Source organism: Pteropus vampyrus, unplaced genomic scaffold (assembly GCF_000151845.1).
Source record: "Pteropus vampyrus isolate Shadow unplaced genomic scaffold, Pvam_2.0 Scaffold126, whole genome shotgun sequence".
Classification (NCBI taxonomy): domain Eukaryota; kingdom Metazoa; phylum Chordata; class Mammalia; order Chiroptera; family Pteropodidae; genus Pteropus; species Pteropus vampyrus.
The window spans coordinates 3,732,098-3,754,748 of NW_011888907.1; the positions used below are offsets into that span (position 1 = coordinate 3,732,098).

The window sequence follows — 22,651 nt, forward strand, 5'->3', positions numbered from 1 at the left end:
GCTTTGTGGCAGGATAGGAAGCTGGGCATGACCGCTCCCACTCTGTCCCCAGCTGGATTCCCCCATGGCCTTTATGTAGTCCAGCCTCTGAGGCCCAGTGGGAGTCATATTTGACAGACATTACTATTATTAAATCTACTGCTGTTGTTGTTATCGTCAGTGGCAACACGAAGTGCTTGTGGCCTCCTGGTGGTCACTGTGCACAGCCAGGAGCCCCTGGCTCACCTTCTCAGGCTTCAGTGTTCACAGTCCTATGCCCACATCTTTGCAGACACTGTGGCCTATGCCAGGAGCTCTGGCAAATAGGGCAGAGAGTGGAGAGGACCCTGGAGCCTACAGGTGGGTTGAAGCAGTGCCCCACCCCATTTTGTACACCGTTTCCTGGGGCCACTGCCCCAGTCTCTCGGCCATGCCGCTCCCCAAGATCCCCTCAGAATGCTAGTCTGACCCTTAAAAACCCTAAAGTCAGCATCTTGAACAGTTGGGTCCTGTCTCCAGTTCTGCGAAAGTGTTGCCCACACATTTCCCTCCCTCCTTCCCTGCCTTCATCCCAGATCCTTCTGGCCACCAGCCTCCGGCCTAGGCTGCACCCACCTGTGCCCCAGCTCCACACTCCACCCTGGCAGGAGGAAGTTGGGAGCCACATTGTCCCCACCCCCACCCCCAGAGCAGTCACCCAGCAACAGCTCTGCTTGCTTGCAAGTGCATCAGCCCACACACCCCAGCTGCCAACGCAGCTCAGCCACAGTATACTGCGCAGGGAGGGAGATGAAACCTCAGGCTTCACAGGGCAGGAACAGTGTCCCAAGCAGAAGGCACAGTGTCCATCAATGTGTGAGAGAGCACAGTCAGTCACTGACTCAGACAAGACGGAAAAGGAGGGGGTGGTCCAGCTTGCCTATGGCTGCCCCTCTGAGCCTGTTTCCTCATCTGTATACCTTGCAAGGTGCTGGGAAGATCTGGTGAAACTCCTACACAAGGGCCCAGCTTTGGGCCAGCACTGGGTAAATAGTGGTGGCTACATGTATTGTCATCTTTCTCCTGACAACGCTTGTGAGGACTGGTGTGTGGTCAGTGTAGGCCACGTCTCCCCAGTGAATTAAGTCATTATTTATCAATCCCAACGACCCTGGAGGTGGGAGAGACCAGATGTACCCATTTCCCAGCTGGGGAAACTAAGGCTAAAGATGTCGACAGCCACAGGGATTGTCCTCTAGTTTGAGGTGCAGAAGCAAAAGTGAAACCCAGAGGTTCCTGAAAAACTTCCTGCCCACCCCCCTACACACACTCGCCAGGCCCACATCCTCTCCTCTGCCCTCACCTGGTTCCTTAACCCACCCTCCACCTCGTACCCCATTTGTCACTTCCAACAGCATTCGGGAAAAACACTTGGCCACCTCCCTCTTGCTCTCAAGTGGAGCCTTTTTGAAAACAGCCAAATTGGAGGTGTCAAAGGGAAAGTGGGCATCATCTGTTCACTTCCTGAGTATCTATCGAGTGCCAGCTATTTGCTCAGTCCTCCCTGGAGGAGACCTAGGACCCTGAGAAGCAGCCTAGCTGTTCAATCACTACGCATGTGGTTCAACAGAGAATGAGAATATGGTAGAACACAGGGGCCTGAGGCCAGTTTCCTGCACCCACTCCCCGAGGTGCCCATAAGCCCTCTATGGCTCCCCATGGTCTGAAAGAAGAGTCTAAGCCCTTGGACATGGCATTCGAGGTTCCACTGTCCAGCCTCTGCCTGTGCTCCCCTCTGGGAATGCCCCAACCCAGCACAGATGAGACACTCAAGCACAGAGAGACAGGTGAAGGAACTGTCCCAGGTCACAAGGCCTGGCAGTGCCTGAGGTGGTATTTGAACCCAGGTCTAGTAGAGCGAAGGCCCTCATTTAGGCTCTCTGCTTTTCAGAAGGGTAAACTGAGACTACAAGAGAGGCCAGGCTTTGCTCTGGTTAAATCCAGCAACTGGTGCTTCTGACACCCCACATGCACGCCAGCCTCGCGCAGCAAATATGTTTGTGAACCAACATTTCTGAGTGGGCCCCAGGGACAGACCAGCCTCGGGTTTTCCAAGAAGCACCTCCCCAGGTCGGCCTAGGCCTAGAGCCCCAGGTTCGAATCCTGCTTGTCTCAACTCCTTGCTGCCTCGTCACCACCCCAGCTGCAATCTAGACGGAGAGACATCCCAGTGCGGGTAACGAGGGGGAGCAAGGAAGGTGTCTGGAACCCTGCCGGATCACTCGATCGCAAAGCGTCCTCCCCTGTCCGTCTACCGCGCGCACAGTGGCCCTTGCCACGCTGCCGGGTCACACTCCTGGCAACTCGTGTCTACTCGGCCAGCCGCCGCGCCTTTGCCCGCGCCGTACCCCCTACCTCTTGGAGCGCTGCAGCAGCGCGCCCTTGGCCAGGCGGCTCCGGTGGCCGGGAGCTGCCACCGCCGTCCAGTAGCTGGGGTCGGACATGCTGCTTCTTCCCTTTGTGCCACCCGGGAGGCACGCGGGAGCAGCCGGCGGCGGCAGGGCGCGAACCTCCGCGGCGGGATCAGCCCCGGGAGCCCGGCGCAGCGGGTCAGGGAGGGGGGGTGCGCCGCGGGGCTGGGGGTGCGGGGCGAGGAGGAAGCGCGCGCCCGGGTGAACCCCGCCCAGATGAGCGCGGAGGCGGGGCCTAGAGCGGCGGACCTGGAGGGGGCGGGGCAAGCGACACGGAAGCGAGGCCAGCAGCCCCGTGTGCTAGCGAGTGGGCAGGGCGTTGCCAGGGCCGCGGACCGAGAACGGGGACGTTGCCAGGATGCAGGCGGCAGGGGCGGAGCGTTGCCAGGGCTGCGGGCGGCGGGGGCGGGGCGTTGGCGGCACCTGGATGTTGGCCCTTGGAGTTTGGCTCCTTTTCCTTAAAATGTAAATCTGATCAGAGCCCCTCTTTCCCTCTCAGGCGGCGCTAACCATCTCTGCTGAGTGAGACACTCAGACCTACCCAACGGTTTGGCCAGGGTTCAAGCTACCACGCTAACGCTGGCTCCACTCCTTGGAATGCCCTTTCTACCTGGCGAAATCCAGCATCCCCTCCTCCAGGAAGCCTTCTCTTGTGGCTGTCCGGTTGTCTTCCCAAGGCTTGGACGTCTTAGGGCCCCTGCACCTCCCAGTACTGGACCGGCACATAGGGCTGTTTAGCAAACTGAGTCAGGGCATCTGACATGCTCTGCCTGTCTGTGTGATAGAAAAGGCCATCAGCTCGGCCACAGTCAGGAATCAGACGCCTGATTTAACTTCGCAAGCCTCAGTCTTTTCAACTGTAACATGGGAGGAAAACAGGGTTAAAAGGATTACACGAGTTAGATGTAAATGTTAGCATCGGGCTAACCTTCAAGCTTCTGTTTCCCCATCTACACATGTCCCTCATGAAAATGGAATAGAATCAAAGGCACAGAAAATAACTGGTACTGGACTGGTACCGGGGTAGAGTACATCGTGGTCACTACAGAAGGAGAAATGTCTCATATAGTAGGCAGTGAATTAATGCTTCCTCCTCTCATGAAAGCCCCAGCAAATCAGGGACAGAATCACTCCAAGACCAGCCCCTTCAGGGGCCACACATTACTTTGGGAACTGGCCCAAGACTGACACTGGAGCCCAGACCCCACATCTGAGAACAGGAGACTGAGGCATGGAGGGGGTACTGCTGCCTAGTGTGTAGCACTAACCCTGCCCATCCCTCTTGCCACCAGTTTTGCTGCTCAAGTCTCTCTTAGACTCTCTACCCTGTCTCTTCCATGCCCAGTGTCACCCTCAGATGGCCTGCCCTGTGGTCCAGAAACCTACTGCGTGTCTCCCTAAGAATGCTCTCTGGAGCCCCCAGACCGGGCTTAAACACTCATATCTGGCCATTCACTCACTCAACAAACATTAATTGAGCACCTATTGTGTAACAGCCCCTGTGCTGTACCCTGGGGACCCAGTGTGGACAAGGCCACAAATAATCCCTGCCTGCCCTCAGGGGCCCCCAGTCTCATGGGGGAGGCAGAGAGTAAATAGGAAACAATTAAAAGAACAAGTTAATTTCAATTACTGAAGTCAAGGAAAAAAAAGAACGGGTAACAATGGCAAAGGACAAGTTCTTAGCTGAGAGGCCTCTCTGAGGAGGTGACACTGCAGCCTGCTGAGAAAGTGGGAAGAGGTGCCAGCCATGGAGAAAAAGTGTCCCAGGCAGAGGGCACAGCTCATGTGAAGGTCTTGAGACAAGACTGAGGGGAAGATGCCAGCAGGGCTGTCCATGTAGGTCCTGCAGGCTGTAGGGAAAGTACAGTTTTACTGTAGGGGCCATGAAGAGCCATGGAGGATGTGAGAGCAGGGCGAGGGTGTAGTCTGGACTATGTAAACCTGCCCATGTCTGCCATCGGGAACAGGAGCTGTCAGGGGCAGGAGTGGAAGTGGCAAGAGGCTAGTGAGGGTCTGTGACAGGGTCTGGGAAGGGGGGACACTGAGGCCTGGACCAGGGTCGGGCTGTGAAGACAAATGGGTGGATTCTGGCCAAAGGACAGGCCTTGCTGAGGGGCCAGATGTGCAGATGAGAATAGGAGGGTCACCTATGGCTCTCAGGTGTCTAGCCTCCTGTGTACAGGGAACTTGAGATCCTCTAGGTCTGGGGATCCAAGTGGGGATGAGGCCACGGTCTTGTGTCACCATATGCTGACATACTATGTCCAAAAACTCCCCCAATGTGTTCTGGGGACATTTCTGCACACAGAAAAGCAGTTGCCCCTCCTCCCCAGCTGTGGCCACACCCCGCACTGCTTATTCGTTCCCATCACGCCTACTGCACTGGCATCCCCAGTAGCTGCTTCTCCCACGACCATCTGGCCTCAGTTTCCTCCTCTGCAGAACAGGACTGCAGCTGACAACCCAGAGGGCCTGCAGCTATGGCAAAGGCCTCCCATGGAAGGCTGGCTAAGCCCTTGACTTCTAGCACCAGCCCAATGCCCACCAGATCATGTCCCTCCCCTGCTCATACCACCTCCATAGCTCCTCACTGCTTTTACAGCAAAACCACACTCCTGGGTGAATCTCTCCCAGGGCTCAGATACTAACCCTGCCTATGACTCAGGCTTTGCCTCTGCTTGTACTAGAGACTGTATAAATGGATAAGCCCCAGATGGGTACTCAGAACTTCCCGCAACTCCCTGTTGGTCTGAAACACCCCATCCCTTTCCAATTGCCTGTACACTGTCCACGCCCCTCCCAGTCCCATTCCCCATGTGGCTCCCAGTACCCTGGGTAAAAAATGCAAATTCTTCCCATCCTTGGCATTCAAGGCCCCAGAGGGAAAACTCCTCTGACAATGCTGTTCCTTCTTAGAACAGCCTCTGTCGCCCTCTTGTCTGTGAGCGCTCAACTCAGGACCTTCTTCAACTCTCCTTCCCACTACCACCACCATTGCAGGCAGTACACTCCCAGCTGCTTCCCATTTGTCCATGCTACAAACATTAACTGAACATCTGATGTATACTAGCTCTGCCCTTAGGGTATAGGATGGCTAGGACAGATCCAAGTCTGGCCCTCAAGGGGCTCTCAGACCTCTGAGTGAGAAAAAAACAAACAAACAATAATAATACGCGAAAAATCGTGGAAATGATACCTGTGATGGTGTCTGGATGAGGGAAATAGATGGGTGTAATGGATGTCACCAGGGCTTGGGGGAGGTAGTCAGGGTCGCTTTTCTATCTGAGGGCTTGATGGAGATATGACAAACAAAGAAAGGAGAAAATGGGGCTCTGGGCAAAAGGGACAGCAAGTGCAAAGGCCCCGAGACTGGACCAGCTTGCCTTCCGGTAGTCCAGGAAACTGCTTGGCTACAGCAGGGTGAGTGATGGGGAGATGGACAGGGAGGAGGCAAGGGGGTCGAAGGGGCGAGACCCATGGGGTCTTGGCGGCTAAAGGGACAAATGTGGGCTTATTCCTAGGGTGCTTGGAGTAGGGGAAGCAAGGACCCATTTCCTTGCCTGGCTCAAGGCAATGTGGCTCTGCTGCCCTCTGGTGGCAAGTAAAGCAGCCCAGTGGCAGCTAGAGCCCCAAACTCTACCTCCATTTCCTACTAGTAAAACTGGCTCAGGGCTCTCAATGGGTCCCTCCCCTCATTCTGGCCTCTCCTGGGTTGAGGTCAAGAACTCAGAGTCAGTTTTAGCTTAACATTCTCCCCCAGGTGCCCCAGGAGAACAAAATCTGAGATCCTGTGCCTCTGAGGTCCTAAGTTTCCTCCTTTGCTTAACGAGGGCTACAGCAGTCCCTGCTTACCACTGGATACCTCGACTGGTCCAGGTCCATCATCTCCTACCCTGATGTTGCCCTAGCCACCTCTCTGCCTCTGTCACCTCCATACTTTTCCTCTGTCCCAGCAGAACTTTCTTCCCCTCAAGTCAGCCACAGAGGCTTTAAAAATCTCAGTTCTGTCTCAGGACCTTTGCATATGCAGTTCCCACTGCCTGGGGCCTCTCTTCCCCATAGTTCTGCCCGGGCACCTGCTCAAACATCACTTCCCCTGAAAGATTCCTGTCTGAATGTATCTTGTTTGTCTATTCACTTGCTCACTGTCCACTTCCTGAGAGCCCTGTGAAGGTAGGACTATGTTCATCTTATTCACACCTATACCTTTAGCACCTGGGACACAGTAGGTGCCTAATAAGTGCTTGTTGACTGAACGAAGGTACCTGTCTGTTGCACAGCCAGTATGGGTTCCAAATTGTTTCCTCTTCTCCCCATTAGGGGCCTATGGAAAGAGCCTCAGCAGCTCATTCATACTAAGGTGTTGATGGGCCATCAAATTTTAGACACCACTGACCCTCACATCTGTCCCCTCCCTGAACTTGTGCCTGAGCTGTGCAAGGAGCCCATGACAACCCTGGTATTCCCACCTCCCCATACAGGGGCAAGACCTTGAGCCCTACCAGTCACAGAGGGTGGCTCAAACCCTCAACAGACTGGCAGCCAAGCTGGCTCTGCCAACTGGCCCCTAGACATACTGAACCAGGAAAACTTGTCTCCTCTCTCAGTCTCAGTTTCCTCAGCTGAGAAATGAGGTCAGGAAGGGTGCCTCCCTCCCAGGGTTGCAGAGGGAACAGAAAGCTGGTGCTCAGTCAAGCTGGTTCTTTTCTGCCTATACCTCTTTGCCTGGTTAAACTCAGTGCACGGGGCTCTAATGGTGGACTCTTAGCCTTGTGCTTACACACATGTGAGTGTGTGTACATTCAGAAGGAGGAGCTTTCTGGCCAGTTGTGCTGGGTGTGGGGAGGATCCTTGAATTCACAGCCTGAAAGCCAGAATGATTCAACAGGGAGGGCTCTGAGCCGGCTGGGAACCCAGCACCTGTCTCAGGATGTCCTTGGACAACAGCTCAAGTTCTGGCCTCGCCTTGACCACCTGTAGGACTGGGAACCTGCTGGCTATGGTTGAAAATGGAATTTCCCAATCACAGCACCATTTTATGGAGGGGTAAACTGAGGCCCAGAGAGGCAAGATCAGCAGCCCACAGTACCTTGGGGAAGGAGCTGGGTCTGGGTGGCTTCCAAGGCTCTGGAGTACCAGGGCGATGTCTGAGCCCTGCCCCACGCGCTTTCACTTACCTCCAGGGGTGCAGGCCCAACGAGGGGCTGCAAGGGCTGCAGGGGCTGCTGGGGCTCAGCAAAGATGGGCTCTGGCTGCTCGGAGACAGACTGCAAAGAAAGAGGCCAGGGACGATGAACCTGGCAGAGGCCCCTGTATGTCGCCAAATCCGGAGACAAGACCAAGGATGCGATTCCCTCCGGGAGAAGGGGCCCAAGGCCCGAGATTCTGGGTCTCGCGCAGGCCTCGAGGGCGGGGCCAGAACGATGACCCGGGAGGGCTCCCCGGAAGCGGCGGTGCGACTCTGGGCGACTTGAACAGAGAAGCCAGGGAAGGGTGGTTGTCAGCCTGCTTCTCTCTCCCCCAATGTCTCCTTCCCCAGCTAAGCACTCACTCGAGGGTCAGCGCCGGGATGTGCAGCTTGTCCCTGCGAGACTTCATGCTGAGGCCGGGGCCACGTGTATGTGGCTGGGTACCAATGCTCCCTTCGTGGCCCCCAGGCCCTGCTTTCTGCTCAATCCGACCCACGGACAGACGCGGACACGGGGACAGCAAGCTTGGCGGGAGCAGCGGACGTGCGGCGCGGGGGCTGGGCTGTAGACGGGGGGCGGGCTCTCACCGCCTCGGGGCGGGGCTCGGAGCCCCGCACCTGTGCGCAGGCCCAGCCTGGCAGGAGCAGTCAGAGTGCAGGCGACTGGATCGGCAGGTGCCACCCCCTCCCAGGGAGGGACGCCGGGGCTGCCGGGTCCCAGGCCCATGGACTGCGCGGTGGGAAAGAAAGAACAGTCGCAGTTTCTTCGGCCCGCATCATTACACCATCGCCTGGCTCCTCCTCTTCCCTGCCTCGGCCCTCGCCCACCCCAGGGGTCTCCAGGACCCGGATCCGAGCACGCCCCGGCCCGTCTCCCAACTTCAGCGTTAGCGGCCCCTGGCGGCGGGTTTCAGCCTGGCCACGCCTCTATGCCTGAACTCCACCGGGGTCCCTCTGCCAGGGACCGCAGTCTTTCATTCAGAAAGAACTTCGGCCTCACTCGCCCCTCCACCTGCCCCTTCTCCCAGCACGATCACCCAGGGCGCCCCGAACCCCACCTTCCCTATAGCTGCCCAGCCCAGACCCTGACGGACTGGGGTCGTCTGTGTCTGGCTCTGACCCCCTTGAAATCCCAGGTGGACCCAGTCTGGATCACGGAGGCTGATGAAAACCAGACAACCCTCGGAGAGTCACTGTCCCCGTCCTGCCCCGCGGCTCAAGACTTTGCCCTCCGTGGTTCTGACTGACTTACTGTCCACCACCCCACCCCCAGCCTGGGTAAAGGTCGGTGACAGTACCCACTGGGCAATGCCCGAGTCTCCGCCCCTACCGGGGCCTTCGAGCCCCACCCCATCAGCTGCATTATTCCCGGTCCAAGGAGAGCAGATGGTCAGGGCTTGGTGGCCACTCTGTCCCCCACCCCCACCATCAGATTTCAAACTCTCATCCAACCCCCAAGGACCACCCATTTCTCCTCCTCCTCCATTTCCCATGTGCTCACTCACTCCAGCTACACTTATCTCCAGGCTGTTCTTCCAACGCCAAGCTGGTTCGCACCTCAAAACCTTTGCCCATGCTGTTCCCTCTCCTGGGAACGCTGTTCTCTTTAGACTTTTCCGCTATCTTCCTCCTGTTCCAGATCTAGGCTCAAACATCACCTCCTCCAAGAGGCCCACGTGTTCAGGGGGAAAGCTGCTCCCCAGCCCCTCTGTCTGTCTCTGTTTCATTTCTTCCCTGCATAACATCACTTCACCATCACTTTCCCCAAGAAAGTTCTAATTCCGTGGGCAGGGTCCAGCAATGACTTGTCCTTGTGTCTCCTGTACCTAGAACAGGGGCTGGCATACAGTAGGCGTTCAAAAAAAAAGTTTGTTGAGTAAGTGATTTCACTGAGGGGCAAGAAATTCACACCCCCAATATAGGTAAATGCAGTCCCCAGAGGGGTGTCTGCACTCATGTACCTCCAGACCGTCAGTACAAGGCAAACCCCTCCCCATTTGTTAACCAGTGAAGGCACCGAGCGAAATGTTCTTTGAACCTTTGGAGATTCCAAAATGCTAACCTACAGGAATGCTTATGTGACCCTGAAGGATAGAATTTTGTACCCATGTTCCCTGAAAGAAAATGAGCTTCTTGTTATGGGAGGCATGCGAGCTGCTTCCAGGATACTAGGTTGGAATTCCAGAGTTTGAATTCTGGATGCCGGAGAAGTTTGCTCGTGGTTCTGAGCTCAGTGCCCTTGAACCAGTGATGTGACCCCTTTGCACCTTGATTTTCTCATTTGCAAACTGGCTTGGGCCTCCCAGCCTGAGGCGAGTCCAAGTGAGGCACTTGTGAAGCACTTTGCAAACACCAGGGACAGGATTAAGATAAGAAGCTTTGTTGTAGTTATTAAATAAATTCACAAATTGGAGGCTGGTGCTGAATTATCTGTGCCTAGGACCATGGGACGCGTTCCTCCCCCTCCGCCCCCCACTCCACAACCCCCCAGCCCCAGGCAAACTCACCCACGTCCACGGCGTGGTAGGCTCAGCTCCTTCTGAAATGAGATGAAAACGGGTCACTGCCAGGGAGACAAGCCCTCCTCATCCCTGGCCCTTGACTCGCCTCACTCCCTAATTGGCCCCATGCTCACCCTGCTCCAACCAATGCTTTCTTTCTGTTCCCCCCACATCCTGGGCTCAACTCTGCCTCAGGGTCTTTGCACCAGCTGTGTCCTCTGCCAGGACCATCCTCCTCCGATGCTAATTCATTGCAGCTCATCGCTCAGGTGTCAGCTCAAGCGCTCATTCCTCCTGGAAGCCCTCCCAAACTCCCAATCTACCTCCCTGCCCAGCTCATACCCTACTTGCACTAAAAATAACTTCATTATTTAAAATAAAAAATTATATTTATAAAGAAGTATATCAATAGTGGCTATATACTAATAATCTGTTGCGATAAGAGATTCCTGAGTCAGCCTCATCCGCTCCTCCCAAATCTGAAAGCCATTCCCCCGTCACCCTCGGCAGAGCCTATGCAGTTTGGGGTCCTGGGCACTGGTGGGGATTGGGGAACCTAACCAGTGACTCCCTATTGAAGACTCTTTTAGAGCTCAGCAAACTGACCAGCCCAGCCCTGGGCGCCCTCGCCACATGCAGGCAAAAGAGCCCTGTGCTTAGGGTCCACTGTGACCCCAGAGTCCAACCTCAAATGTGGCTCACGCAAGAGGGTTTTTAAATTCTCAAAAGGCCGTGTAGCACAAGTTTAGAATTTGGGGACACTCAGACCTGGGTCCAGATCTATTGTCTGTTCTTTCCTGGCTGTGGGACCTTGAACAAATGACTTGTACTCCCAGTGCTTAAGTTTTCTCATCCGTAATTTGGAAATAACATCAGGAGTGTAGTAATGATCAGCCATTATTATTATTGTTGTTGTCGTTGTTACTGTTGTGCTCAAGGAGAACCTCCCCGGTAAAATTCACCTGGTACATTTTACATTTACTGAGCCACCTACTGAGCACCAGGAGCAGGGTGTCTTTTATACAGGTGGGGAAACTGAGGAGAGGAGGGAAGCCAGGAGGCCATGGCTCTTAGAGGAGAGAAGGCCGAGAATCCAAGTTTCTGGAAAGCTGCCCCCCAACACATACTAATACACACACACACACACACACACACACACACACGCACGCACGCACGCACGCGCGCGCCGGGGCAGTCGCATCTAGGACTCACGACTATTTTTACCTAGGTGGGCTTGGGGCTGCCCACGTCCAGAGCTGGGCGTTCTCCATGGCAACCAGTGACGTCACCAGCCCCCAAAGCGAATAGGTGGGGGCCGGAAGCTGCCCAGTGCGGGACAGCAGCACAGAAGTTGTCAGGGTCCTCGCGCGGGGGAAAAGGAGACTCCGTGGGGGTGCGGCGTCTTCCCAAGGCGACTCCAGTTTCCTTGAGCTCAGAAAAACGAGCCGTTCAAGGTGGAAGGAGGCTGACTTGCCACCTTGAGGTCTTTTCTTAAATACCTCTGGGGACAAAGAACTCACTACCATTCAGGGCAAGAGGTCATACACCCAGGAACGACTTCCACCACTGTCAGGGTCTCTTGCCCCCTCCAAATGTAATGAGATCTTATCCAGCTTTCCACCCCAACTCCTACTAACTGGAGCTGGGATCTGAACCACGGATACCGACTGCACACAAAACTCTCCCCATCCCAGACATTTCCTTCCACAGCTCCGACAGTCCTGTGTTCTTAGCCCGGCTACCCTCTCACATCTGGACTGTGCGATCCCTGACAGTTTCCTCGTTCGGAAAATGGCCAGTTACATAGGATCCTGGGAGGAATTAAGGAGCAAGCTTAGGGGTGGCTTCTGAAAATTGGAGCCAAGACAATAATTTTGTGAGGCTAATAATAACCACCAATTTAAACACAAATATTAAATTGCTTCCAAAATACAAAAAGATGTGAAGTGGCAGAGAGGTGAGGGAAAGATGGGAAGCCCCCCCTGCAAAGGCTCCGTGTACAAGGCTGGGCCTACACAGAATTCTCCAGGCACCACCCCCAGACCCTCAGCTCCCTGAACCATCTGCTTCCGCCCTCAGGCCCCTCTTTGCTGGCTGTTCCCCAGGGATTGGCTTCCACCTAGACAGCAGTAGGAGGGGAACCCGCTCCCCTAGAACTGCCCTTTAAAGATAATATTTACAGCATCCTCTTCTGTGCTTGGCTGGGCTTGGCAATGCTGCCAGAAGCCTCAGCTCTACCCTGTGGAACCTGGGTCTGGAAGAGACAGAGCAGGGTATAGACATCCCCATACCAGAGGCATTAGGGAGGACCCAGAGGGAGAGAAGAGGCTGGAGGGGGGCATCAGGCTGGGTCAGCAGACCAGTGGGAAGCAGCAGGGTGGAAGTGAGACTCAGTAGGGTGGGCACCAAGTCCCATCGGAGTTCTCAGCTGGAGTGAATCAGGAGGGATGTCAGCAGGGACCACATCATACAAGCCCAAGGGCTTCCTGGAGGAGAATAAGTATAACTGGGCCATAAAGAAGCAAGATGGAGCTTCTCAGGGAGCCTCCCCAGCAGCAACAGAGACAAAGTCCAGACATGTTGTTGCTCTGTTTGGGGATCTGATGTTTTAAAATTCCACCCCCAGATGCTCTGTTTGGGGATCTGGTGTTTTAAAATTCTGTCATTTCCAAGTAGGAGATGATGAAAATAATGATAAAATAATAGTAGTACTTATGGTGGTAATAACAGCTCTGTTAACTGGCTCCTGTAAATGCTATGCAGAAGACTGAGATTAACCCAAACTAGAAAGGACCAGTCTCCACCTCTTCTCCTGACCCAGAGCCAAAACAAACAAGTAACCCACAAACTGGTAGCTTGTAAACTGGTGGCCAGTGGGCCAGGCTAGGTCTTGTTTACAACCCCAGCACACAGCCAACCACATGCGATACATTGTCAATATCAGAGTGGCCAGGATACTATTACCTGGACTGGCTAGTCATCCAGCACCTGACCTGAGTCCCCCAGCTTCTTCAGGCTTTTATGAATGATCTCTTTGGCCTTTGGCAAAGATCAACCTCCAGGATATCTGACTGGCTCTGACCAGCAGGCTGCCACCTGAATGTCTGGAGGTACTCCTAGGCTCATTAACTCCAGGTAAAGAAGTCTGTGGCTGAATCCCCCAAAACCAAGACCCTATAACATCGTTGCACCCTCAGGCACTGGTTAGAATTCCAGCTCTCTGACTTCCTGACCCTCTCTGAGCGTGTTTTCCCCTCTGAAAAATCAGGCTAATAAACAGCAAAGATCACTTGGTCACTTAGGAGAATTAAATGCATGTACAATGCTTAGCATTTTATTATTTTCATTGTCTCTCACTTGGTCCTTTGCTCCAGCTGCCCCTCTCCCCAGCTTCTGGTCCCCCAGTTTGCCCCCCACCAGATCCAGAGAATATTTCAATATCTCAGATCTGGGTGTATCCTCCCTTGCTCTAGCAGCTTCTATGGCTCCCAATCACCCCAGGGAGAAAGTTTAACCTCTTCAAATTTGGCATTGCAGGCCCTGGAAGCTCTCTCATACATTCGGCTCTAGTGCTAAGATAGTTTCCAGTTTTTCCATAATACACATATAATTTCATGCTTCTAGCCCCTTGCATGTGCTGTGCTCTCACCCATCTGGGCTACCCCTACTGTCCCCTCCGCCTGCCTGGATGGAGGCCTGCCAGTGATAGGTTGGTCTGGAAAGGAAGCAGGATCTGCCTGGATTCAAATCCCGATTCTATCACCCACATGCTGTGACATCTGGATGGTGGCACTTCTCTCAGCCTCAGTTTCCCCTTTTGTAACATGGAACTCATCAGGAAATGGGTGCCTCCTCCCCATGGAACAGGCCCCCACTTCCTGACGTCAAAAGCGCCCCCATTCGCCTACCCGAAGGCGGTTTCTCTATTTTAAGAGGTGGCGGGCGGGGCTCGAGTCTAACTGGGGCTCCAGGCGGAATCTGTCCCTTCCCAACACTCCACTGCTCACCAGTCCTGCCCCACCCCCTCCTCTACGCCCAGGCCTCGGACTCCAGCAACTGGCCTCGGCTCCCCGCTCCCCCCCCCCCCCCCCCCCCACACCACGATATGCTCGAGGGTCTGGGCCCTGGAGCTGTGCCCCAACCCTCCCTGAACCACCCCCCCCCACACACACACGGCCACACGGCTCCCCATCATGTTTTCGGCCTGACCCGCCTCATCCCTCCCTCGCCAGCCTCAGCAACCCCCAACCCCGTCCTTTCTAGGTTTTAGCTGCCCTCAACCTCTTTCATTTCCCCAAATACCCACCCCCTGCCCGCCACCCGCCCGCTGCCTCCTTTGCCCCAAGGCCATCAGTAACGCTTGGTTCCCTCGCCCTCTCCAGATGTGCCTGAGCGTCCCCATCGCAGCAGACCACTCAGCGGGTCACTGCTGCTCTGGCCTTCATCTTTCTCACCACACTGGGAGGTCTAGGAGGAGAGTTCTAAAGGGCGGAGCCAGGCGCATAGCAGGCACTCAAAAAATGTTTGTTGGGTTAACGACCAATTAATTCCAGGTTCCCACCTGCAAACTGGTGGCTTCGAAAGGGTGTGGTCTAAACCCCAGATGGGAATGGCTAGATTCTCTTAATTCCCAGAAAGGTCAAATTCCCAGTAGCTACCGCCTGGAGTCACCGGACCCCTGCGTGTGTTCTCGAACGTCGGCCTCTGAGCAGCCTCCTGAACACCCAGCCAGGGTCGGAAAAGAGGGCCATTAAGGCGCATGGGGAAACTGAGGCCGGGAGGAGCAAAGGTGCCTCCAGCTGTCGCCTCTCACATAGCCAGTGAGCCGTAGCCTGTGCCCTGAGAGAGCTGGTTAAAGACGCCGGGTCAAATCCCTGCTGCGCAACCTCTGTTTAGTCACTTTCCCAGACTCAGTTTCCTCATCTAACAAATGGGCACCTGGCCAGCTCCAGCCTCCCCGGCTCGCTTTAGGGGTGAGCTGAGGCAGGGGCGCGGTGGTGCAGCGAAGGCACGAGGCAGATTTTAATACCCATGAATTAATATTAGTGTATCACTCTAATGGGATTAATAAAACGATTAACATATGGTGAGCGCTCAAGGGCTGCTGTTGCTCATATTATTAGAGCGGCTGGTGGAAAAGGCTAAATTCTCAGCCTTTCACGCTAGTGCTTGCAGCCTCAGTTTCCCCATATGTCAAAGGCGGCATACGCTGTTCCATCCAGGCAAAATTACTTTGAGAATCGGTTGGGCAAGAAGCGCGCCCCATCCTCTGCCTCAGTTTCCCCTGTCCGGCCGAAGCCCCGCCCCCGCCCCCAGGCTAGGACCACTCCGCCGCGCTCCCGCCCGCGCAGGGGCCTCACCTGGAGCCCACGGCGCCGCAGGAGGCTCGGCTCGTCCATGGCCCGCTGGTCCGCGCCGCCGGCCGTCTCCGACCCCGCCCCAGCCTGCCAGACACAGCTATTGGCCAAGCTGGTCAGCTGATGCTGCCTGACCCCGCCTCCCCGAGAGTCCGCCTGCAAAGTTCCGCCCCCATAGGGCGAGCTGTCCCTCTCTTCTGGGCCTTGCCCCATCCCCAGAGCCAAGACGTAAACATTTTTAAATGAATTTTTCTAGAAGGAAGGGAGCATTAGCATCCTCATTTTGTAGATGAGGGAATTGAGGCTCAGAAAGGTTAATCTATGTGCTCAGCGCACACAAGGCTGGTTGTAGGATTAGGTGAGTGAGGCACTCACCTTCATGCAAAATATAAGGGCGACCCCGAAACTCAGTAGTCAAGATAAATAATGTTTTAACACAATATCTTTAAAAATTAAAACTAATGCAAGAATTCATGATCTACTACACATCAACATTTTATATAAACACAGAATCAAACTCTGCCCTTGCACTACCTTGCCTCATTTGCTTCACCCTAATCCTGGCCCTAGTCCGGATAAAATGTTATTTATAAGAACAGGTATCTATTGTGGTTGCGTTTCTTTTATTGGGATGGCTGCCTTTGCTGTGTGCCAACTGGGTATTTGGCTAAATGCCTCATGAGGACCACCTTCCACAGGTATCTTATGATAATTGTTCAGCCCCACTTGGCAGAAGGGCAACTGAGGCTGGGAAAAGCTCAAAGTCCCAAGCTGGCAGCCACGTTCTCTCTTTCACTGGGACTCCCGCTGTGTCTGTAGCTGCAGGTGTCTTCAGCAGCCCCACTGTTGGACCTGGACATTAGAGTATGTTGTGGGGCTAGAGGGGCCCCTAGGGAGGGTCCTCTGCCCAATTGCCTGTAAGGTTCTGTAGTATCCACCGAGTTAGGTCCGCCAGATTGAGTACATAGAAATACAGGATTCCTAGGGAAAACTTGTTCTTCTCATAAACATTTTTAAACTGATATATAATTCTCATGCCATAGAATTCTCCTTTTAAAGTGTAAATTTCAGTGGTTTTTAGCATATTCACAGAGTTGTGTAACCATCACCACTATCTAATTCCAGAACATTTCATCACCCCCAAAAGAAACTCTGTAGCCATGAGCAGTCACTCCTCATTTCCCCTCATACCCTGGCAACCATCAGTCTGCTTTCTGCTTGTTCCATACATTTCATATAAATGGGATCATATAACATGTGGCCTTTTGCGTCTGGCTTCTTTAACTCAGCATAATGTTTTCAAGATTCATTTAAATCGTAGCAAATGCCAGTACTTCATTCTTTTTTGTGGCTGAATAATATTCCTGTATAGATGTACCATTTCTGTTCATCTGTTAATGGACATTGGGTTGTTTCCACTTTTTGGCTGTTGTGACTAGTGCTGCTATGAACATTCAAGTTGAACATTCAAGTTGTTGTGGGTACATTGCTTTTAATTCTCCTGGGTATATACCTAGGAGCGAATTCCTGGGTCATATGGTAACTATGTTTTAACTTTTTTTCAAAAACTACTAGACTGTTTTTCAAAGCAGCCACTGTTATGAGCTGAACTGTACTCTCCCAAAATGCATATGTTGAAATCCTCACCCCCAGGACCTCAGAATGTGACATGTGGTCATGCGAGTGCATCCTAATCCAATATGACTAGTATCTTTAAAAGAAGAGATTAACACATAGATATGCACAGAGGGACAACCATGTGAAGACACAGGAAGAAGACAGATGTCTACAAGCCAAGGAGAGAGACTCCAAAAGAAACCAAACCTGCCAACACCTTGATCTGAGACTTTCTGCCTCCAGAGCTGTAAGGAAATAAATCTCTTTTGTTGAAGCCACTCAGTCTGTGAAACTGTTATGTCAGCCCTAGCGAGCTAATACAGCTACTCAGTTAAATCTAATTTCAGATAAACAATGAATAACTTTTCAGTATATGTCCTGTGCAATACTAGAGACACAGTTATGCTAAAAAGTTATGTGTTGTTTATCTGAAATTCTAATTTAACTGTGTTTTATCTGGCAAACCTACACTAACTGGACTTCAGATTGTGGCTTGCATATTCCAGATGATGGGAAGCTGATGCCCTATAATGGGCAAATGTTCTGTCTCTGGCTAGTTCTGCCTAAAAGTTTTCCTGTAGTCCAGGCTAGGGTAGAAATGTGACTTAGAGTCTTTATTCACCCCAGCCACTGTGATTGGTTCAAGGTGAACATGTGACTCAAGCTCAGTCAATCAGCGTCTTCCCTGGGACTTTGGCTGGAATCTTGGGGAAAAGAGAGGTTGCTCCCTGTACCAGAGGTGGTTGGGCTGGGCAAATGGGGAGCTACTGGTGGGGGAGCCACCAGAGAGGTCTCAGATGCCACTGCTCTGTCTGGAGCACTCCTACACAGAAATTCTAAAATGACCCTTTCAATGGCCATCAGGGAGCATTTATTGGCTGACTGAATGAATGAATGCAACATTTTCATAGCGCATCCTTCAGAATCCTATGCATCTTTCAAAATCTTATGCATCCTTCAAAATCCACTTTAAATTATCTTTGAGAAGTATCAGAGTACATTTATTAAAGGAATAGATTTTTTTTCTTGTAAACTTCTATATATCCATCAAAACCCAACCTCAGATGTCTCCATAAGACATCACACAGGGAGTGTGATTGTTGAATGAATGAATGAATTTTTGCTTGATAACCTTCTATGTATTCTTAAAAACATCCTCAGATGATCCTCTGAAGACATCAGAAAGTCCTGGTTGAGTGAATGAAAAATGTTCTTGCTTGTGAATGATGCCTATTAATATATTTGTTACATAAATAAATTTTCTCCTTGCAAACTTTTACTCATCCTTCAACATCTTCCTTAGATGCCCCTTGGGGCAACGGGGTTTCTTGACCATATCAAAGTAAGCTCAGTCCTCTTCAGACTGAAGATCACTCTTCTGGGGAAGAAAGCAGAAACTGAGGGGCTAGGGAAGTTCTGTGGTTCCTTCTGTCACAATTTCCGGGGGCCCTTGTAACCTGATCCTTCCTGACTCCCCTTTCTCTCGGCTTCTAAGATATGTGAAAGTGAGGCAGCCCTGCATAGCCCAGCTATGCTTTTGGGACAGATGGGAGGAGGCAATAAAATCCTTCAGGGCTTCTTGACTAGGCAGCGGGCAGGCCAAGGGAGGGGGTGTGCAAAGACTTGGCAGAGGGAAGGTGGGTTGTGGTGAACTGTAGGGTGAGCCTTCCACTGTGACCTCGATAAGAGAAACACCATCTCACATGTGACTGGGGCCCTGCCCACACACCCACTGTGGTTCCCCAGTGCCCTTGGGAGAAAGCCTCGCCCTTCAGCCAGGCACTAGTGGCCCCAGTCCACACACCACCTTCATCTCACCCACAGAGTCCCAGACCCACCACTTCATCTTGGTGTTCCTCAAAGCATGTCCTCCAAACTTTGGTTCTACTGTGCCCTCTGCTTGGAACGTCCTGTAATTCTATAAATCAAGCACTTCCTTCTTTGGGCATCCCTCCATGCTGCCCTTTGGAACACCCCCAGACTCTGCCCTTCCCTGAACCAAGTCCTGATCCCAAAGAGCTGGGGGCATCTATATCTAGCCTGCCCCCTCCCCGCTACCTTTGTCCCTCACTCAATGGTTTTCTAGCAGCTGCTCTGATGTTGGTGGGATGGGAAAGAGATGTGACAAGAGCAGAGGCCACTGGGAAGGGGGTCTCGAAACAATGACTAATCATTCTGGCTCTCTGGTGGGCAGCATCCACCCAGATCTGAGCCCTCCTTATCCTCAGTACAGCTTATTGTGCAGATGGGGAATTTGAGGCCTAGGGGGTCCTACCTTAGAGGGGTAGGAGGTAGGGAGCAGCCCTGGGTATGGGCCTTATTCCTGAAGGAGCAAAGATCAGTCCTACTGGCAGGTTCTGTCTCAGGGTCTGAATGCATCTCTTCACTTCAAGCGGTCAGGGCGCCTCTGGGCTAATTTTCTTCATCTATGAAATGGGGCATATGATGGCGTCTCCTGGGGTGGGAAGTCTCAGGATTGTCAAGAGGGGCCATGGGTTTGCCCCTGTCTCCAACTGTCTCTTTCATCTTTCTTCACGTTTCTCTCAATCTCTGTCTCTATCTTTGCCCCATCCCCAGGCCTCATTCATTGGTCCTGAAATCTTCTCTGCCCCTTGGGCTGGCCTGGGCCCCACTGTGCTGCTGGTGAAGGCTGCTCTGTGTGGGATCACGGGGTCCCTGTCCCCACTGTGCCAGGCCTGGAACACTGCCTCTTTGTTCCCATGGCTCTGACCTCATGGCCTGTTGGACGCCTGACCCTAGCTGGCCCAGCTGCCCCTCGGGACTGGGATCCTTAGAGGAAGGGCCTCCTTCCTGCCCACCTGGGTCTCAGTTTTCCTGGATGCTCTCCCCCAGCAGAGACCCTCATCCTGCTCCTCAGTCCTGATGGGCTCTATGAATTTTTGTTTTTTCAGGTGAAAATCACATAACATAAAAAGAACCATTTAAAAACATATTCAGTGGCATTTAGCACATTCACTATGTCGTGCAACTGGCACCTGTATCTAGTTCCAGAGCATTTCCTCACCCCAAAAGGAGACCCCGTCCCCATGAGCAGTCAGTCCCTGACAGACAGTAATTTGCCTGTTCTGGACAGTTCATATCAATGGAATCATACACCATGTGGCCTTTTGTGTCTGGCTTTACTCACTCAGCATCGTGTTTTTGAGGTTCATCATGTTTTTGAGGTTGTAGCATGAATCTTCTCCACAGACATTTTGGACTTTGTTGACAATGGAGAGAGTGAGACACTGAGACCCTCAGAGGCCGAGGTACAGAGAAAAGACTAATTTGAGTCTAAAGGAAGCAGGGAGACTCTCCAGGGTCCTCTGAGGCTGGAGTTTGGGGAAACAGGGAGGTGGGCATTTTCGGTGTCTCGGCATACAGCAAGCACCTTGTAAAAATTTGTTGGGATGGTGGCCTCAGATCTCCAAGGACACTGGGCTCCATTCAGCTCCTGAGTCTCAGTGAAGACTAGAAACCCGGCCAAGGGGAGCTGGTACCTGGTGTTCAGCTTGGGTCTGGGGCCAGCAGAGCAGAACCCCAGACCTGGGGCCTGGGTCTGACTTGCCCCGCAGGTACGTTTGTGGCTGGGATGAGGCCAAGACCACCACGATTCTGACTTCCTGGGTTTCTCTTTCACTTTGACTTGCCTGGGAGGGGCCATGACATCTAACCTTTTTTTTTTTTAATCTTCCTTTTAGTTTTCTTTCTTGCTCAGCTTCAACGTGTTCTAGGGTGAGGACAGGGTGTTTGGGGCCTTGTCAGTGGCACAGAAGCTTGTCCTGGGCCACAGGCCTCTGCGTGGACCAGATGGGACAGCCAGTGGCCAGGCTGGTCCCCCTCCTCCTCCTCCTGCTCCCCCAGCAGGGCGGTGAGTCCCACGCCCCACCCCCTACCCCAATCCCCAGCCGCTACAGCTTTTCTTGATGGGGGGAATGTGTGTGGAGGGCCTTGGACCTGGGTTCCAGGATTGGTTTTTCTGTCTTTGTGCCTGTCTTTCTCTCTATCAAATGGATAATCAGTGATCACGGCTTTTGGGGTCAGACTTGGGCATCTCCCTTCTGGTCTTGATTTTGTCTTATATGGAATGGGTTGGATCTTTGAATCTTTCCCAGAGTTCAATGAGAAATAGCTTAGGAAGGGATAATGAACAAATATGTATATGATAGGTATACCTAACATAGTATTTACTATAAATTCTCCCTCCATCCTGTGGAATCGAGTGGAAAGAGGCCCAGCCCCTCTGTGGATAACTGGGTTTGAACTCTTATTCCAGCTCTGCTTTTGCTGCTGTGTAACCTTGGGCGACTTTTCGCCTCTCTGTGACTCAGTTTCCCTCTCTATAAACTAGGGATTAGCAAGGTTTCAGGGTCTTTGGGTGTCAAGCAGGGCTGGAGACTAGTGACAGGGAGGGGGCCATGGAGCCCTGGATTGCTTTGGAGGAGCAGCCCTAGAGGTTGATGGGTGGATGGATGGGTGGATAAATGGGTGGATGGATGGATGGATGAGTAAGTGGGTGGGTGCATAGATGGGAAAGTGGGTGGGCAGGTGGATGGTCACTTGGCCATTCCCCAGGCTCTATGCAGTGAAAGGCCAGGACTGTCATTATCTCTTTGTTGTATTTACAGCTGAAGCCTGCGGTACCAGCGAGTGCTGTTTTCAGGACCCACCATATCAGGATGTAGATTCAGGTTGGGGCAGTTCCCCATTGTGTTGGGGGGGAGGTTGTGCTGGGCTCTGATTGACGAATCCCTAGCAGCCCCTCCCTTAGCTCCCTCCTGCCCAGCCAAAGACTTGGGCTCACCTGGGATCTTGAGAGCCCCAACCCAAGCTCTGGTGTTCTGGAGCAGTCACCCTTTCTGAGCCTCATTTCCTCCCTAATGGGGTCACACGGCCAGAGTCTGAGTCTGTTCGGATTGGTCAGCACATGGGGCTAAGCAGTTGTAAAATATTTTGAATTTTTGATTCCCCCCTCCCTGACGCAGGCATTGCTGGAACATTTAGGCTTGTAAAGCGCACTCCTGAGGGTCTGCCACTGAGCAGGCGTATCATCTATTGCTTTGGTCAAGAAATTTTTACTGAGTACCTATTATGTGAACATACAGTTTTAGACATGAAGGAATCATCTGCAAGCCCAGCTTTTTTTCCTGGGATCACAGCCTCATGTGGGAGATAGACAACAGACCAATAAATGCATATACTGCATATGACGACACGCACAGAGCAGGGGGTGGTGAGAGATGGAGAGGAAGAGGGCTGCTTCTGGTTGGCTGGTGGTGGGGGAGGTGACACTGAAGGAGAAACTGGAATGTCAGGATCTGGGGGAAGGGCACACCACATGCAAAGACCCTGAGGTGAGAGCGAGCCTAGTGTGTTCGAGGCCCCATGAGGAGGCTGGTGTGGCTGGAGCAGGGAGAGCTGGGGAGATGGCAGGAGACAGGTGGGAAAGGCATATGCTAAGAGCCATTCAGGCTGCGGTGACACCGGATTACATAAGTGTCACAAAGATTCATCCTGAGGGCATGTCAGCATAGAGACCCCTTCCTTACTCTGGTC

At 53.0% G+C, this 22,651-nt stretch overlaps 2 protein-coding genes across 17 annotated transcripts in view; one reads left to right on the plus strand and one right to left on the minus strand.

The window, feature by feature from the left end:
* MAST3 (microtubule associated serine/threonine kinase 3) overlaps positions 1-15,554 on the minus strand; it is a 35,512-nt gene extending 19,958 nt beyond the window's left edge. For 5 of the 14 annotated variants that reach the window (XM_023534479.1, XM_023534477.1, XM_011366805.2 and 2 more), the window contains exons 1-3: positions 15,482-15,554; positions 10,128-10,159; positions 7,610-7,699 (exon numbers count right to left, since the gene is read on the minus strand). In XM_023534479.1, coding sequence (XP_023390247.1) covers positions 7,610-7,699; positions 10,128-10,159; positions 15,482-15,520 — 161 coding nt within the window. In that variant the 5' untranslated portion in view covers positions 15,521-15,554. Of the gene's footprint in view, positions 1-2,373; positions 2,668-3,039; positions 7,558-7,609; positions 7,700-7,983; positions 8,598-10,127; positions 10,160-15,481 lie in introns of those variants that run through there. The other 9 variants (XM_023534484.1, XM_023534483.1, XM_023534482.1 and 6 more) reach the window with 6 other exon arrangements.
* Positions 15,555-20,809: 5,255 nt separating this feature from the next.
* IL12RB1 (interleukin 12 receptor subunit beta 1) overlaps positions 20,810-22,651 on the plus strand; it is a 17,963-nt gene continuing 16,121 nt past the window's right edge. For all 3 annotated transcript variants that reach the window (XM_011366913.2, XM_023534543.1, XM_023534544.1), the window contains exons 1-2: positions 20,810-20,966; positions 21,724-21,786. In XM_011366913.2, coding sequence (XP_011365215.1) covers positions 20,906-20,966; positions 21,724-21,786 — 124 coding nt within the window. In that variant the 5' untranslated portion in view covers positions 20,810-20,905. The remainder of the gene's footprint in view (positions 20,967-21,723; positions 21,787-22,651) is intronic.